The sequence below is a fragment of the Betta splendens genome, chromosome 4 (assembly GCF_900634795.4).
Source record: "Betta splendens chromosome 4, fBetSpl5.4, whole genome shotgun sequence".
In the NCBI taxonomy this organism is placed as follows: domain Eukaryota; kingdom Metazoa; phylum Chordata; class Actinopteri; order Anabantiformes; family Osphronemidae; genus Betta; species Betta splendens.
Genome location: NC_040884.2, coordinates 18,052,143 through 18,070,590, shown reverse-complemented (window position 1 = coordinate 18,070,590; position 18,448 = coordinate 18,052,143). Strand labels below are relative to the sequence as shown.

At 40.4% G+C, this 18,448-nt stretch overlaps 2 protein-coding genes across 6 annotated transcripts; one reads left to right on the top strand and one right to left on the bottom strand.

The window, feature by feature from the left end:
• Positions 1 to 10,353, bottom strand: nktr (natural killer cell triggering receptor). 5 transcript variants are annotated; one of them, XM_029146543.3, is made up of 17 exons: positions 10,216 to 10,353; positions 9,330 to 9,409; positions 8,813 to 8,887; positions 7,776 to 7,883; positions 7,575 to 7,619; positions 6,595 to 6,682; positions 5,927 to 5,956; positions 5,643 to 5,788; positions 4,973 to 5,183; positions 4,664 to 4,831; positions 4,491 to 4,578; positions 4,238 to 4,386; positions 1,477 to 4,164; positions 1,314 to 1,397; positions 1,135 to 1,194; positions 778 to 873; positions 1 to 691 (listed from the first exon to the last, which is right to left on the bottom strand). In XM_029146543.3, exons 2-17 carry the CDS (start codon positions 9,385 to 9,387, stop codon positions 622 to 624), a joined length of 4,164 nt encoding a protein of 1,387 aa, XP_029002376.1. In that variant the 5' UTR covers positions 9,388 to 9,409; positions 10,216 to 10,353; the 3' UTR covers positions 1 to 621. The 5 variants fall into 5 exon arrangements, with proteins under 5 accessions (XP_029002376.1, XP_029002377.1, XP_029002378.1 ...); XM_029146544.3 differs by lacking the exon at positions 10,216 to 10,353 and having other exon boundaries at positions 9,330 to 9,544; XM_029146545.3 differs by lacking the exons at positions 8,813 to 8,887; positions 9,330 to 9,409; positions 10,216 to 10,353 and adding an exon at positions 7,260 to 7,283 and having other exon boundaries at positions 7,776 to 7,846.
• Positions 10,354 to 10,445: 92 nt separating this feature from the next.
• Positions 10,446 to 14,674, top strand: sec22c (SEC22 homolog C, vesicle trafficking protein). The gene is made up of 7 exons (XM_055507869.1): positions 10,446 to 10,586; positions 10,980 to 11,191; positions 11,416 to 11,579; positions 11,721 to 11,900; positions 12,046 to 12,164; positions 12,288 to 12,353; positions 12,442 to 14,674. Exons 2-7 carry the CDS (start codon positions 11,010 to 11,012, stop codon positions 12,640 to 12,642), a joined length of 912 nt encoding a protein of 303 aa, XP_055363844.1. The 5' UTR covers positions 10,446 to 10,586; positions 10,980 to 11,009; the 3' UTR covers positions 12,643 to 14,674.
• The last annotated feature ends 3,774 nt before the right edge of the window (positions 14,675 to 18,448 follow it).

Here is an 18,448-nt window from a genome sequence, read left to right as displayed (position 1 = left end):
CAAGAGGTGCTGAAATTTATTAATCGTAAACATTCTAAAATGATAAAACTGAAGAAAAGACGACGCTCTACTTGGAGCACAGCTTAAACAATGCATGCCACATTAATAATGGAACAGTAACAAATGACAGCTTGGTACAGAGTTATTTTCCCATCAACAAGGATGTCTCCAGAGAAAAACAAATGAGTCTAGCTGACAATGAAGCTATGGCATAACCTAAATCCATAACCACTAACCCATTAACTTTTCATACATGTCAACACTGAGAGGATTAGATACTTTCAGCGTAATGTTTGTCCATTTCAATGTACAAAAAACAGACTTAAAAAGGGAACAGACAAATATAGAATATAAAATATATATATACAGTTTAGTTTAACATACAAAGTCAAGCGTCTGCCTGTGCTCAAGTTTGAAAGTGGCTTAATTATATACATTTATAACATTCAATTCTTTGAAGGCCACTATTTCAGCTTATATAGTCAAGAGATACAGTACAATAATAGACTAAACCCTTTCAGCTTCACTTGCTGATCTGTGGTTATCATTGTTTGTGAATGACGTCCAGAATCCGCGGTTTTGTTCATTCTCATCAGATGAGAAACCTGCCGGAGACGCAGCTCAACTGTAGCGACTGCTGCAACTGTGGCTCCTGTGTCTAGAAGAACTACGACTGGAGGAGCGGTACGACCTGCAGACAACGTCACAGTGGAATATTTTAGGCATGGAGGATGTACACTGTGTGGTCTGTGATTGGTGGAAAACCACTAGTCCTACCGGGACCGATGGTCCGAGCTCCTGTAGCTGTCACTCCGTCTGCGTCCTCGTCTCCTGCTCACGCTACGACTGGAATAGCTTTCATAGGAGTCTGACCTGCATTACCATGAAAGACAATCAGTTCTAATAAATAGGTGCATAAGCACAAATAAATACACAACAAACAATCTGTTATTCTGTTAACTGTTAGTTACTCCTGTTGCATACAGTATACATACTGTAGAACCTACTAATATATAATGGCTGCTAAGTTAAACAACCAGAAGAGAGTGAGATAAAAGAATGTTTACTCACCCTGTAGATACACAAATGCGATGACATTATCAATTTTGAATGAAATCAAGGAGGCTCACTCACCTGGATCTTCGATGACGTTTATATGAGCGACTTCTGGAGCGACTTCTACTGTACGTCCAACTGAGGAAAAGGAAAATACAGAGAGAATGCGCTGAAACATTACTTAGATGATGTTAATATGGGATATAACAAGGTATTAAAACCTCTCTTTCTCTGTGGGGCTTCCACAGCTCTTGTACCTGTGGCTCCTGTAACTTCCATATGTGCTGCTGCGAGAGCGCGACCGCCTTCTCCTGCGTCTCCTGCGACTCCTGCTACGGCTCCTGAAAGAACAATCGTCAACATTGAGCCGGTCGGCGTTTAGAAGGGTTTAGAGATACTGTCCTCGTGCTCTTGACTTGCCTGGATGTGTAACTGGAGTGGGATCTACTCCTGGACCTGCTGTAGGAGCGGGACCACCCTCTACTGTCTGTCCGGTGACTAGAAACAGAGTCAGACTTCCTGGACACAGACCTGGACTTGTGAGGAGAGCGTGACGCTGCCCTGGGTTTTCCTACAGAAGGAGACCTCTCCTCGCTGGAGCTCTCCTGGTTCCTCTGCCTCCGGTTGAGTCGTACCGTCTTACGGACCTCATCAAACAGGGATCCTGGTCTGACCCGGTTTTTACTTTTTATCTCCATTCTCACACCTTGCGTGCCGAGGGCCTGGTTCTCTTGATTCTGGATGCATTTTGCAGTAACAGGTGGCAAATTAGCCATTTGCTGAGCTGACGTTCCCTTCAAAGGACGCCATTTGAAATTAATCCCAGTGCCAGTAGCTGCTTTGTCTTGCAGCCCATCAGATTCTGAAGTGGAGTCTACAGCAGACTGTTCTTTGACATGAGGGAGAGTGGGCTCTTTACTTGACATATCTGAAGAATTTAGAGGCAACTTGGAGTTATTCTTGTGGGAATCATGTGTTGGTGGAGGTTCTGTTACGTCGGCGTCATGCTCTGGGGTACAGATGTCCATATCATCCAATGACTCCTGCTCCTGCTTGGAGGAGGATAGTTGAGTACCACTAGCACCATTCTTGGTGGTTGATGGACGAGGTTCAGTATATTTTGAGTTTTTGTTGATACATTCTTTTGCTCTTTTTTGCCGTGTGCCATCCTTTTTACCGGGATTGTTGTTTGAAGAGTCTCCATTTTGGTCTTTTTCGTCCATGCTGTCTACTCCAGTCATTTCTACAACAGTTCCGGGACTGCGTTTCTCTTTTCTGGACTCATCTTCATCGTCCTCATCTCCAAACTCTAAAGGTGGTTGCCAGTGAAAAGTCTCTTTCTGCTTCTGCTGCTTCCTCCTGGATCTCTTTCCTTTGTCCTTACTTTTGTTCTCGCTTCTTCTCTTGCGTTTATGCTTGCGTTTAGCCCTCTTCTTGCTTTTTTGCTTCTCTGACTCTGTGGCCTTGTCAGGATTTGCCTCTGTTTGATTAGAAGCAACTGTAGCAGTGATCTTGAGTCCTAAAGCAGTTACAGCCTCTGATGTTTTTCTGTAAGTGCCAAAATCTGACTCTGAACTAGCTTCCCCTTCCTCCTTATCAGATACAGCCACTGTCCTGGCAGTTACATTTTCTGAATCACTTTCTGAATTCCATCCAGTAACTGGAGACTTCTTGTCAAGGACTTTCCTTGACTGAGTTTCTTGTTTCTGCGTTTTCAATGCCATAGCATGGTTGTTTTTGTTTCCTTTGTCGCTGTCACTGTCCCAGGCAGACTTGCTACTAAAGCTGTCCCCTTGCACAGAACTGTGATGTTTCACCTCCTGTGAGCTGCCTCGCTCTTTTTTCTCTGATGAGCCACTTCTCTGTGAAAAGCTGACATTAGGACTGTGTGCGCTGCCCGTCCTGTTCTCTGATCTTGAATGATCCTCTTCGCTACTTCTGAGTGAAAAGCACTGATCTAAGTTTTTAATCCTATTTAGAGAGCTGTAGTATTCTTTCCACTCTTTCTCTAGTGAATTTCTTTTGTTGCTGCCTGTTTTCTGGGATTCTTCAGATTCTGCTCCGCTATAGGAGGAGGACCTGCTGTGATTTGTACGAGGCGATCCCGACTTGGACCTGGGCATGCTGCAACTTCTACTCCTTGAGCGACTATATGATCGGCTATAGGACCTGCTTCTGGATGACCGGCTGCACGACTGCCGTGCAGGTTTGTAACCTTTGTCAATTTTGGTTTTACTCGGCAGAGACTTTGCTGTAACTGAAACCGGGGCATTTTTAGTGTCATCATCAGCTGCTTGTCCAATAGAGGCCAAAGCACTGGGAGCTAATTTAGCTTTAATAGCCTGAATATGGATGTAGGAGGGCTTCCAGGGTTTTTGACCTGGTTTCCAGCGTGATGGTGGAGGACTGTCGCTTAGTGGGATTACAGGAACATTTTCAGGAACCGGGACAGTAGGAAGTCGGGTGACAGGCAATACTTTGCTTTCGTGAGGTTTCTCTGCCCCATGGACCATGACATCTGATTTACTCTTGCTGGTTTTTCTCTTTCTTGGGGATCTGGATAAACGTCTCTTCCTAGACCGAGACAAAGACCTGGATCTGTACCTGGATCTTGATCTTGACCTGGATCTAGAATAGGATGGTGATCTGGACCTAGACATTGACCGACTTCTTGATCTAGAACGACTTCTGGATTGTGAATAGGACCTTGATCTCCCCCTAGATCTAGATCGACTGCGTGTGTACGATCTAGAGAATGAATGTGAATCTCTTACAGATGCTGAAGACCGATTTCTTCTTTGAGTCAATGAATGATGGTGACTCGATGAAGAACGAGAAGGAGAGAAAGATTTTCTGGCCTTCCTTCCTGAAGACGAAGACCTTTCACCCTCTGACATGTAAGACTCCAGGGGCTTGCTCTTGGAGAGCTTCTTCTTACTGTGTTTCCGTTTTTTGCCTTTCTTCTTGTGTTTGGCTTTCTTCTTCTCCTTCTTTTGTTGGTGGCGCAGGCTGGACCTTTTAGAGCTATGGTCTGAAGAATGATCTGCAGACCGGGACCATGCAGAGTCACTTCTGTCCTCCCATCTGCTCGAGGAACGGTCATTCAATCTATTAAATTAGAAAATTCATGAAGAAAACAAAACATTATATATTTAAAGTTACTATGTAAAAAAAGGCTTACTTGTCTCCTTTGCTCCATCTCTCAATGCTCGGTGGCTGATAAACTTTGGTTCTCTTCATTTCTTCTTTCCAGTGTGGTGGTGTTTCACTACTGCCACGGTCTTCCAGTGATGCAGAGCGAGATTTAGACCTAGTGGGAGTTCGATACCTCTACGGAAGAATAATTATTGAAACGACAAAAACAATGATACATAGTCACAGATAAATGTATTTTTAATACATGTCATCACACATGATTATACAAGTGGACATACCATTGTTCCTCTGCCTTTGATCTTACGGCCAGACTTTGAAACAGCTGGTTTCTGATCAGCTGAAAGAGACGTTTCGTCTTTCACAACTCTGAAAAGTAGAACATTTTTCTAAGTAAACAATTACTGTGCTTAGAGAAGAATCCTTGCAAATGAAGCCCAACTTTAAAACTGACATCTCTGCTTTATCCTCCTGAGATGGCATGTCCCGTCGCAAAAGGAAGCGGTTCTCTGGCACTGGTGGGATTTCCTCTGGTCGAACCAAAGGCTTTTCTCTCTTCCCACTTTGTTCCTTCTCTTCTTCTACTTCAGTCTCTCCTTTCATCATCACGCTCTCCTCAGAACTGTGAAAGCAGCAGCAACACAATGCAAATCTTAAATTTGCTATGCAAAGATTCATTTAGACGTCTATTAATAGTTGTCAAATCTGTGACAATGTTCATTTCACAGCAGTTATATAAAAACGAAAAACAGAGCAAACCTACCACTGCTTTGGATGTATAGCATGGTTGTTATTCTCCTTCTTTGATTCCCTCTTTTTCCTTTTCGAATGTTTACTCTTTGCATGTCTCTTGTGCTTGCGATGTTTGTGTTTTTCATCAGACTCACTTTCAGTAGAGAGCTGAGAGGATGATTCATGAGAACTTGACGATGAGTTGGTGGAATGCAAGGTTCTTTTCCTCTTTCCCTGCAGCACTGAAGAAAGAAAAAAATGAAAGTCATTTTATAACATTTTTGTGTATATGCTCACTTAAAGTAGAAAGTGAAAGGTCATTGATTTGGCTCTAACACAACAATGCTTCTGTTGTGAGGGGATGTTGGAGGCAATAAACGCTGGCCTGGCAGAGTCAGGTGGGCAGATGCCAAATAGAGTCCACAGAGATCACCTCACTGATCCTTATTAAATAGGAGATCAGGTTACACACACCATACTGATGCCAGCAGTGGGGGAAAAGGCTGACATCCAAATGCCAAGTTCTTACACAGTGAGCACAAAATAGGACCTAGTTAAAACCACAGGCAACATGTTATTGCCCACACAAGGCACAAAGAAAAGATACAATAAAAAGTGTAAACCTTTAGAAAAGAAAAATGCAAAACAGTCAGTGTTACCCTTGAGGAAAAACATCAGCCCCAACATAAGGGGGCACTCACCATCATTTGCAGATTTGGTAATCAGCTGACCACAGTCCACCACTCTCACGTCAGCATAGGGTCTGCTGGCTGAATCCGTCTTCAGCCCTTCAATCTTCTTTATCACTTCAAACCCAGAGATGATGAGTCCAAAGACAACATGTACTCTGCACAGACACATGCATGTCAAAGAGAATTCTTTTTCCACTGTTTTAAAGCAATGTGGTTTAACTAGAAAACATTTTATATTGAATGAAAATAAAATCATGCAACTATATAGTGCAAAATTAATGAATGCATTTTACCCATCGAGGTGCGGCGCCATCTTGGTTGTGCTGCTTGTGAAAATCCATTGGAAAAGTCAAGGAAGATCGGTCCATGAATGTAGAGTGATGAAAAGGGAGAAAAAGTAGGAAGAGACTGAGATTAAACTAGTATCTTCAAGAAACCCACGGTAACATGGGAATATGTTCAATTGTACAGCATTTGGCATATAACCATTTGTTTAATCACATTGATTGCAAATCATTTTGGAAACATTTACTTTCTGTTCAAGTTTCAATTTAGAGCCACAAACAGGCATGTGTACACATATAATCCTTCCTCTATGTTTTGTCCTTGATGTTGTGTTTAGTCAAGGAAGATGCTGTAAGTGATGGTAAAACCTACTTTAGTGATAAAGTCTACAAAGTCAGATAAGCCTAATCACCTCAAACCATTTGTGAATACGAACTAAAATAGAAAATAAAGTCAGGGTAGTGAGAAACACAGCCTTGGAGACACATTACCTTGGAGGAGCAGGATGCTAGAGTTTCTGTAAATTTTACACAAAAACGGCAAGAGAAAAAATGTAACACATTTGAAGATGAAAAAGAAGGAATCCATGTTTCGCTGAACTTTAACATCTAATTGCACAAAGAGAAGGGACTGTGAGGTTTACACGAACAAGCAGTAGTAGTATTTTGTTACTTACATGAAAAACTGTGAACCGTTGGTGTCCTTCCCTCGATTGGCCATCGACAACAGGAAAGCTCTGTCGTGTTTCAGGTTGAAGTTCTCATCTGTTGGGAGTAAAAAGAGAAAAACGTCTCCGTGTGTGTTCTCTTTTTACGGTGTTAACAGAGAGGTTCAGGGAAGTGCAGTAAGAATATCCATGTTACATCTGTTAAACCTAATCACTGCTTCAACAACCAGTCCGTCCATTAAGCCAGCGATTTTGTTGGTCCAGTGTTAACATGGCTCCAATAAAAAGTTTACAAGTTCCAAACAGGCAACATATAATCTCACGTTTGTCGACGTGGTTTCATCAACATCATCACTAAGTTATACGTACATTCCAGAATGATTATAAACGTGCCAATGTTTCAGTGCAAAAACCTTCACTATGCTGCACTTCAGGCAAAGCCAATGTTTCCAACTGTTATAATTCCAGTCATGTTAAGGATGTCGAAGTCATGTTACGACCATAGCTATAATTAGCACTTATGTAATCTGAGAGGCCTGAAGCTTTGGGCTCCAACTTGTGAGAGTGGAAATCCGTTGGTACCTTTGCAAACGTTTTTTTTTTTTTTTTACTGAGTTAGGAGGGTGGTAGGGACAATGTTGACATGGTGTTACAGAGCTGTGTACATCTCTTACCTTCTCATTTTGCAAAAGACCACTCTATAAATAAAAGAATATGTTGAAAATTTTAGGCAGGAAGATTGTAGCTTACAATAAAGAGAATGCCTACTCTCCATGCTGATCTGATAAAGCCCACTACTTTAACTAAAACGAAGACAGCACTATACAATGTAAACGTGAAGGTCAGCTGAGTCATTCACAAGAAACCCATGATTATTACAATAGGCACATGCAATGTTATACACATGCAAACGTATTAAAGTATTAGATATACATTTATGGGATATTAGCAATGCAGACTGTTGGTAGATCACTTTATTTTCTCGTTACCTTCAAAGTAGCCGCCATATATGGACTCTCCACCTCTTCCATTTCCTGCAGACAGAAATATAGTCAGACTAAATGTACTACAATAACAAAGCTGCTGCCTCATTGACATTTAAAAAAGGTAATAAATAGACTTTTAATATGAATAAGATTCAGTTTAAATTTAGATTCAATGTGAAAGCAAATTGTGTTAGACATCTTTACCTTCAGTGAAGTCGCCTCCCTGGATCATAAAGTTCTTTACAACCCGGTGAAACGTGGAACCTTTGTAGCACAGCTTTTTTCGTGTGATTTTGCCAGTTCCCTTTTCACCTGCAATTAAAAGGCATGTTATCTGTGCTCTGAGGACACACAAGAACTGGCATTCTACTGCAAAGGGTGCCTCGAGCTGCGGGTCTAAAATGTTAACACATGAGATATGGGAGTTAAAGGGAATTAATGCACAGCTGGAAAAGACAACGCCTTCGTTCACACATCCTGTCTGTAATACTCCAGTGCAGCAATGCAGAATCCATTAAATACAATCTGGGTTGGCTGTTTTTAAGGGTGCTTTCAGAGGACAGAAAGCTGCTTGTTCAAATGTGCAGCTTGGGTAGCTAATCCCTACGATTTTGCTTCATTGACTTCGTGTTTTTATAGGTGCGAGCTGATCCCCGTCTAAAAGAACATACAAAAAACTATGAAAAAGCTGCAGCGAACTGTCAATCTGATGTGTTTATATGTTTGTGTTACACTGCGTTCGATGTTGAGGAAAAGGAATGAACTAACCAACCTTTTCCCATATCTGCCCTTGCCAGGATTACATTCCTGTCATTCAGGTAAAAAATGAGATGGAGGATCGATTTGCTATCTGTTTCGAGATTTATGGCAACCTCTGGGAGGACTAGTGCTCATACAGGACATTCTGTTCAGCTCTGTGGGACGAAATATCAAGGTAGAAATACCACTATCCTTCCAGTAATGCCATCTGTCATTGGACCACTTACACCACAGCCACTGTCTTTCCTTTTAACATTCAAACAAGGGGCTCTTAAAGTGCTTATAAAAGGTTTTAAGCCGATAGTGATCATTTTACACTGAAAGTATTAGGAAAAAGAGACAAAAAACAGGCACCTTATTAAATTTGTACCTACAGTAATAAACTGTTGTTGGCTCGTTTGTACTCTGGCCTTATTAGTCACAGTTCAAAATTATATAAAAATAAAAAACAGTACATGTTAAAAAACATAAAATGTACTCACCAGTGCACAAACAGAGGAAGTTTTTGCTTGTCTTGGGGCAAATATCCGAGAAAAGTTGAAATACAATTCGCCCAACTACAGGACACGAAAGAAAAATCCTTAACGGACAGTTTCTCCCGAAAAAAATATATAGAGCTTAACTAGTTCAAAGCAGGAATAATAATTACCACGAAGTGGCATAAATGTTATTATATATATTTATTATTTTAATGGCAAACTACATTAAGCAATAACAATTTTGACAAAAAACTCTGTTAACTATATATAAACTCCACAAGCAGAGGTAAATCCAAAAGTATTGTTATGAGTACGATAAAGGATTGTTTAGTCACTCCCTGTCCAAAAATGTCTTAATGAAATTTCTTTTTTTAAAGGCTACTTAACTGGTCCAACAGTCCTCTAGTCTTCTAGTTGCACTTTCAATTTTGACAATTACAATGTCAAACAAAAGCAAAGCATCAGTCTAAAAGCCCACAATCCTCATACATACATGTAAACTGATTTAAAACTCTCCTACCTGGCTCACGGTTGAGCTCCACATCAAAGTAACACTGTGGGCGGTCTTTCACCCCCATTGTGCTTCAGGTCTGAGTGGACCTGAGGGTGGAAGACAACAAAATAATAAGGCTGTCAATTCCTAAAGAAGTAGCATGAATCCCATTTGGGCTCCTTTTTTTGAATCTGCTGCTTGACTGAAAAACACAGCAGTCTGAAAAGAGCGTCTGGAAAAACAATGTAGGGAGAGTAGAAGAGCAGGAACAGAAAGGGGAGGAGAGACCGATGGGAGGAGAGAGCAGAAGAAATGATATTGGCTATGCAAATCCAAGCCAAAAACAGTGCAATCCACTGTACAGCTTCAACTGTGTTTACTCTTTTAATTTAGATAGGAGGCGTGACAGCTAAAAACATTTTGTCAAGGTCAATGAAATAAAACTGGATAGAATATAAGGTTTGACAGGAAAAAAACACATTTTGCTTGAAATGCAGCCAGCTGGGAGAGAAGTACACTTAGAGGAGTCTTTTTTAGCTCTTTAGTTCGGAAGATGTGATCTGATGAATACAATACGTAAATCTAAACCAGGAACTCAACATTTGGAACGAGACCATATGCGTTAGCTAAGCTAACGATCCACACATTTGTCCAGTGCTTCATTTCGTCACGTTGACACTGAACTCAAGGTTCAAACTGTGCCACAAGCAACAACTACTAAACGTTCATTAGCTACAAAGCTACTAACAGCTAGCACCACGCTAATCCAAACGTGTGAAAGGCGATTTAGAAATGGCTGAACGAATGGCTAGTCGCTAGCACGCGTTCTTCACATTCCCATAGTTTCAGTTTCAGTCAAAGTCAAATCACGACACAGACAATCCAGATGTGTACAGTAAATAACACAACTGACCTCTGTACAGTAGCTAGCCGAACGCTTAGCTAGTCACTGATGGCCAAGAACCAACTTCGGCTGCGGAACTTCGCTTGGCGTTCACTAGTTTTGTCCCTTTGTTGTTTCCGTAGAAGACTTATTGTGTTTTTTGTTGTAACAGGAAGTCGATTTGGAGTTAGCTCAGTACCCAATTTTATTGTATTTATAAACCTAGATATCAAGTTATTAGGATTCCCTTGATCAGTCCCTGATAAAATAAATTATCCGATTACAGGTCTTCACTGTGTAGGAGGCTCGCTGTTGCTGTGGTTGTTTGAAACCATGTTGTAACGTCAGCTAACCTGCTGTAGCTAAGTAACAAGGTGCAGCATGAAAGCCAATACAATGAGGTAAGGTGCAACCACGATTACATCAATTACCTTTAAAAGAAATCTTATAGAAAAAAACATAGAAAAAAAATATTAAATTTGACATAATTTTCAGAGTACGCTGTCAAAATTATGAACTCAGGTGCCAGTGTATAATGTAACTACACTAGCTAAGCATTCCCCACACACACAACAGTTCATTTAACGTAATTATCACGTATTATTTATGTTAAAACAAAAATAGAATGTACCACATCACGTGTAAATATTTGGTGCATTATTTACTCACTTACAAAACAGCACATTATTATGCACCAGAACTGAGAACAAAATTATTTATCTGAAAAGAATATTTAGGGTTTCTGTAGTTGTAGCATAGCACAGTAATATTTATGATCTGTTGTTTCTTTGCAGACAGTTAGTTCTTCATGGACCTAGTGGATAATGTCTCTGATCCTGTTTGCCTTCGTGGTTCGGGTCAGGGATGGGCTCCCCCTGTCAGCTTCCACGGACTTTGAACACAACAGAGAACTGCAGGAAAAAAAGCAGCAGCTCAGGGCCATCAGCAAAGGACTGTCCCGCCTTCCTGACAGAGGGACTATCAAAGGACAGCAGCTCAATATATAGTAAGGAGACGAGAAACACAGCAGCGGCAAACTGCTTGAGTGATTCTGTGTGTTGCCACACAAAAACAAATACACAGTAGACCGACAACATCAAGACAGTGTTTACTTGCTTATGTGGCACGGAAGATGGACCGAATGTTGTCTGTCTAATCACAGGGGCTTCTACGTCACACTGTGCCGGGCTGTTTGTTTACTAAACACCTTTTCTCTTTTCACCTGTTCAGTTTCATCTCTTCAGAGGGCATATCTTACATGACTGTGTGCCACTGCAGCCTCCCTGTTGCTAAAGCCTTCTGCTTCCTGGAAGATCTGCAGTGGGAGTTCACAGCATGTTTCAATAGCACTGTTGTTGCCTTGGCAGCCAGGCCATATCCATTTTTGGAATTTGGTGAGTGGGGAGAGAAGCATTAGTAGCTACATTTCCTGTGAATGTGTTGACTCTGCAAAAGTCTTGTTTTGAACAACAAATTAACAACTATCTTATTGATTAAGCTGACACTGATTTGTGCAATGTACCATTTGGTCATAGATAACAAAATTCAGAGGCTGAAGCAGCAGTACAACCAGACTGGTGGCCCGGCCCTAGAGGTAACATTGGCAGAAGTCCAGGAAGATCTGAGAATTCATCCACCACAAGTGATTAACTTGGAGGAGGTGGAGCTCACCAATGGTGTTGCAAATGGACATATGGATCAAGGACCCGGATCTGGTAAGACTATCGAATGTAGAGTAAAAGACTTACTGGCTGTGATTTATCTCTACAATGTATTTATTGGTTGTCAGTTATACAGTTGTCATACTTTTGAATGTGTCAGATTAGTTACCACTTTTTATGTAACTGCTTTTTTTAACAGGTCAGAATGTGAGACTTGAACCCATTACTGCATCAGGCATCCTCTCTCTGGTCCTAAATATCATGTGTGCCTCTTTAAACGTAATCCGTGGCGTGCACCTGATAGAGTATACATTCCAGGTATGGTGTATACTCAGTGTAAACTGTTTATAAACGCAAATGTATTTCTTACAGTTTACATTAAAGACCCTTAAAAATAAATCACAAATGAATCATAGTTTGAATTTGAATTTTTTCACCCAGGATGACTATGAAGGCATATGGAACGTTGCGGCTTTTCTTCTGGCCTTTTTGTGCTGTGTGTTGCAGGTACTTAGTGTGTTACACTCACACATCACACACAACAGTTTTCATATTTTGATAGGTTTTGATTTAAACAAACATCTTGTGCCCACAGTGCCACCTCTACCTGTTCCACTCCTCTCTGAAGAAACTGAAATCCCTAACTCTGTTGGTTGTGATCATCCTATGCAACTTGTGCCTGTTCGGCATGAGGAACATGTGGCAACTGATGTTCCACATTTCAGTCGCCATTCTCTCAACCATCCTCATCCTGACTCGCAAACTTCAAGACAGAACTAATGATTGTGGGGTATGAGGAGCAGAGGACACTTTAAAATGACCCCCCCCCCCCCCCCTTTATCAGTCTAGGCTAGAGAACAGCGGGTAAATAACTAAATGAAGTCATCCAGATAAGTTCCGAGGACTTTATGTGGATTTGTAATGAAAACATTATTCATAAATATTGTCTCATCACCAAAAATATTTATAGTTAAATGTTTTCTTGTATGAACTGAGACTTGCACTCTGTACATTGTTTCCAACACTGTATAGTGAAATGCAGTTCTTCCTGCATTTGTAAACATACATGTGTGTTTACAAGCTTACAAGAATCCTGATAATGTTGGTGACCCTGGATATGGTGACAGTTTTGTAATTAAGATGAATTTCTGCTTATATTCAGCTCAGTATTATTTGTGCTACCAGGCTATTGATTATTGAATCAGTTTACAGCTCTGTCGGGCACGTGTGGCTGTTTAGAACATAATGAGATAGTTCATCTTGCATTGTTGGCAGTGTCATACAGTGGGTTGGTTATGTATTAGCGTGAGTCAAGGAAAGTCAGCAAATTAGCTGATTTTGTTTGTTTTTGTTAATTTGGCTGTAAGAAAAGGCTGAAGGTGTAAATTAGAAGTAATCTGTGGTAGGTCTATGCCTTAGTGTGACAAACTAAGTTGTTTGGTTTATTTGAACGTTTTCAGCGTGTTCAGTGCATGGATTCACCAGCTAGTGTGGAACTATTCAATAGATCAAATGTAAGGGCTCCGTTATTCATAATTTCAAAGAAATAGCTTCTTATACAAAAGTTCATGGCACCTTAGATGCAAATATTTGACACATCACCTTAGTAACTGTATAAGAAAGGTGACATAATAATTTTTTTGTCAAATCAAGTTTTTATTCCGTCCGTTTTCTGTCTTGACATTGATCTCAACATTGTCAAAATGTAAGCTGCACTGATTCGAGGGCATACATTGTTGTGGTATCTGGCACTATTACATTTAGATTGTTTGGTTTTGCTATGTAAAACTGCTGAATGTATTTTTAGAGACAAAATTATATTTATATCCAGATTTTTTGTTTTTCAATTTGTCTTTATTTGAGGTTTAGGACAAGCTTATCACCTGTTGTGTGACATGTTAAGAACATAAAATTTTCATAGATATTATTGAAGATTGAATAAAATGAAACTGTAACGTTTTTAAACAGGCAAGTCTCTTAGGTTTGAGGAGTTAGGAGTTTTCACATTTGAAATATTCAGATTTTTAAATGTGTTTTTAATTGCATGGTGCACTGAATCTCTGTTAAGAAAGAGAAAAATTATTAGATTGTAGTTTGTCAGACAGGTGGTTGGCTTTTCAGCAGTAGTGAAACTGTGAAATGTTCACTGAACCATTTGCTAATTTCTTTAACAGTTTAAAACCAATGTCCTCTGAAAATCCAACCATTCTATTTTATTATAATGAAATACTTGTTTGGTAAATCTACATTTAATTCAGATCTCAAAGGTCATTTGAATATCATTAGAACAAAAAAAAATCATAGTAGTTGTACAAGTGATGTTTATAAATTTATAAAAAAGACAATTCTGGATTAGGTTTTATATTATAATATGACATTTGGTGGCATTTACATGTACACGACTGTGATAAAGGAGCAAACTCTTGTTCATCTGAAGTACATTTTAAGATTCAATGTTTAAACGCAATAAATAGGTGGAACTATGTTTTTCTGCTGCATTATCTGTCTGTGCAGGACGTGATGCTTTAATGTGTTTTGTATAATTGTGGCTTTGGGCATTCATCTGATAAGGGTAGTAACATGAACACTTTGGACCAACAAATTTAAAAGCGGTAATAATTATTTAATAGTACTCTATTTAATAGTTCATAATTGTTTTAATAATTAGTTTGAATAGAATCAAATGTTGTATAATGTAGCAGTCAATCAGAAAAGACAGTTTGTTTATAATGATGGACATAAATATGACACGTTGGTCATTACAGAGCTATTTTTTCCCTCTGGTAAAACTGACATTTCATTAATAAATACTGTCTTGTTTTCCAAGACTCCACTTGTTTTTTGTTGATATTGCTGTGTCATTGAATAGTCCCTGTTATTTGCTTTAACTCTCTATACATCTGTATATATACAATAATTGATGAAGATGAGATGAAGATAAATGCTGATCCTGAGTTAGAAATTCAACAGAAAAAACGACTTAGGTTTAACGTGTTGCATTTCCCCCTTCAGACAGCAGATGGGGCTCGTTTACCACCTTGTATTATGAATGTAACCATCTGAATCTAATGTATCAGGTAGATGCTCCATATTTAGTAAAAATAAACTTTAACTACAGATCTCCAAGAAACCTAGTAAAACAAACACACAGTACAGCTGAGAAAGAAAGACATCAGCTCGGTTCAGCAGCAGAGATCCTGATTGTGTATGTATGAGACCAACTCGCAGACAGTAAAAGTCATAAAGTGCTGGAATAATATCAACAGCGCACCACAGTCTTTTATTAGATGACACATTTTAGCAATTTGAAAAAAGACCAATTGTTCCTGCAGAGTGTCTGACCCTGATTTCCATAGGCCACATGGAAGTTTAAACAGCTGGACCATTACATTTTTATACCTAATAACCGTCCTGAATTGAGTTTGGGGTTGGTGGGTTCCATTAAAGTCCAGACAGATAGGCTCTCGACTGGCCTGTCATGGGAGACCTGCTCAGGCAGAGGCAGTGACAGTGTGAGGAGGCCTTTATTAAAGCACACATACAGTATAAGCATCCCTCCCTATAAATCCACCACGCCGTCGGCCCCGTTCCAATCCATCTCAATTAAACCGTCCGCCTCCGATGTGATGATTGTTTGCAGGAATTAACCTCTTCCACCCTAATTGTCTGAAGCCTCAGACCTTCGTCCTGTGACAAATGGGCTTAACAGCATGGGTGGTCCCGCCGAAATGTTTATGACTGGCAATTCCTCCCCTTCCAAACAAGTGCTCATACCTCACCGAACAGCAGAACAGCTATTAGCCAGGTCCGTTCCACATAATCACAGGAGCAGACGTTTGCTGCATTTCTCCACCCTCTGCAGCACGACATACGTAAATACAATAAATCAGAAGGCTGCAGAATTAAAGCAAGAATCATTGGAATTACGTGATTGGAAGAAAAACTATGGAAGGATATTTCCGCACAGTGTTATTTAATGAGTCTGACGTTTGGGAGCTCCAACAGCACTTGTTGCTAAAAGTTAAAGAAAGGGGCTAAAAGTGTTAGATAAGAACTCAGGCTTAACCTTCAGATGAGTGTGTTGGTGACAAACACCCACCAAGCAGCCTCCTGTTCTGTGATTGCAGGAAGTGTCCCTGAGGACCCTCCAGGACTGTATGAAACGACGGAGATGTGGGAGATTTAATCAAGGTGCTTCACTCCAGCACTCACTCTTCCATGTAGTTAATCGCGGTCCCGGGTTCAGAGTCTACACCGTTTGTCATTCATTGCGAATGCGTCATACACGCGTCTTTTCTGGTGAGTGTGGCGCTCTCTCTGTGGAAGACGCGGAGAATTAAAATCAGGTGAGTAAAACCAGAGCTCATTCGCTCAGTGGGTCCAAATTTGCGATTCTAGAGAAGTCAACAACCGATTTCTCTTTAAGTGGATCCAAAAATCGTCCGGATCGTGATTCTCTTACACAGAAGTGCTGGTGGTGGAACACGCGTTCGCATTCAGCGCGTGCTCCGGCTGTGATGTGTTGATTCACAGTCTGGTAGTCCAGACCTGAGGCCTATATAGCATGTCTGCTTTGCTTATTAGGATGTTCAGCCATTCATAAATCCAGCGCTTTGATGTTCCATCGTCTGTAACTCGACTGAAAGGTGCATGAAATCGCAAAGCAGAGATAAATCAAAAGGTAAAATTCGCTCACAAGGTTCTCCTGCATTATTCTGTGAGCATAACACAGACGCGTTTATACTGAACAATGCCTACAAATAAATACATTTTTGAGTCATTTAAATTATATTAGATGGGTGAATCCATGTAAATCAGAACTAGCTGCAGACCTTTGTGTTTTCCAGCCTTTGACGTTGCTCAGTGTGGTCAGCCTGTGTGTCTCCTCCAGCCAAACCAGCCCAGGCAGAAACACAATGCATCCGAGCTGAGCAGGCGCATTTTATACCCTACACTAGTCATATTTCTTCCAAATGAATTATGCATGTATATCAAAAGGGAGATCAAGCAGTCTTCCATTGTATAAACATGTGGAGCAATTCCCCAAGTTTGTTTATGCCTTGGTTAAAAATGAATGACTGACTGTAGCTCTGTAACAGTTCCTAATGTACTGAGGAGGCAGTGACAGATCGCTTTACATAATGAATGTAGGTGCGTATGCGAGAAGAATAGCTCTCCAATGCCCTGCAGTGTACATTCATCTTCTTACTCCGTGGATCACGATGGGGAAGCAGCGCCGTCGCAGCGACACTGGAAGGAAATGCCTGCATGGCTTCGAAAGTGAGGAGTGAAGAGGAGACAGTGGAGGAACCGAAGACGTCCGGAGGCTCAAGCCAAGTATTTGTCACAATCACAACTCGGCTCCAGTCTTGAACAAACTAATAAATAAGTTCGGTCTGTGAAGCGTGAAGCACATCAAACCTCTGGGAGAGGTCCTGAGGTGACCGCCACCGCCTCTCTGCAGCTCGGACAGAGCTCACTTGTTTGCTGAATCGCTCTCCTTTCCCAAACTTTCTCTTATTTGTTATATGAATATTTAACCAACGCCATGAATATTAAAAGGTGCTCGAAGGCGAAACACCTGTCTCACATTTTACAAGACACCCAGAATCTGAAAATAACTTCATCCGTCTTTTCTCTTTCAGAACATTTAATGAATTCTGACAGCTGGTACGAAAGTTAAAAGTTTTATTTAGACATCCTATATTACTGTAAGTGTCTAAGTTAATGCTGAAATATATATTTATAGATGTACATTTTCACATTTGCTGACTATGACTATGCAGAATAATTATAATTCTTTTAAATAATTAATCACATTATACGCCTGCTCATTTCCACTTCATAGACAGAGTTAATGAAACTTCGAAGCAGCTGACCTGAAGAACCAGAGTGCGTTTGCTCGTTCTATACCTCATACCTCTTGGCTAAATTTATCCTGCGTCACAGACGGACTTTATGCAGAGTAGGTAGAACAGACAGATATTGTTACTGAAGCACAAAAAAGGGCCAGAGGAGGAACGGGAGCAAGTTGCTTTGATTTCTGATGAATTCAAGATGATTTAGATCATTTAGTGGGAAGAAAACAGCTTTCTAAATAGAGGCACTGCCGTCTATGAGATTGAGTATTTAACATTCATTATCTCTACTTGTTGCCTGGTGTCAGTAGTCGGATCTAATTTAATAAAATTATGGACAAGTACCCAGCATTTCCTTATGTAAAAGATCCAATTAATTTTTCTATCTATCTGTGTTGACCTAAAAGTCTTAAGCTCTGAAATGGTCTTTTTTTTACTTTGTCAGATGTTTTGTAAGGACACTGTGACCTGGAGCAGCACACACCGATGTTAAAAGTATAAAAAACATAGTCATTTCCAGGCACTGAGGGAGTAAACGCTGCCAACACTCTGAGCTGTCTGCTGCACAGCGTTGCTGCTTTCTGGCCATTTTACACACATTTAATCTAGTCATCGCACGTCCCCGAGCTGAACGATGACAGTGATGCTGCTCGTGAGGCATCAACAGTGAAATATGAGAATTGAAATCTGCGTGCAGCTTATTGAACAGTTACAGAGATCGTCTCATTTGCATAAACGACAGTC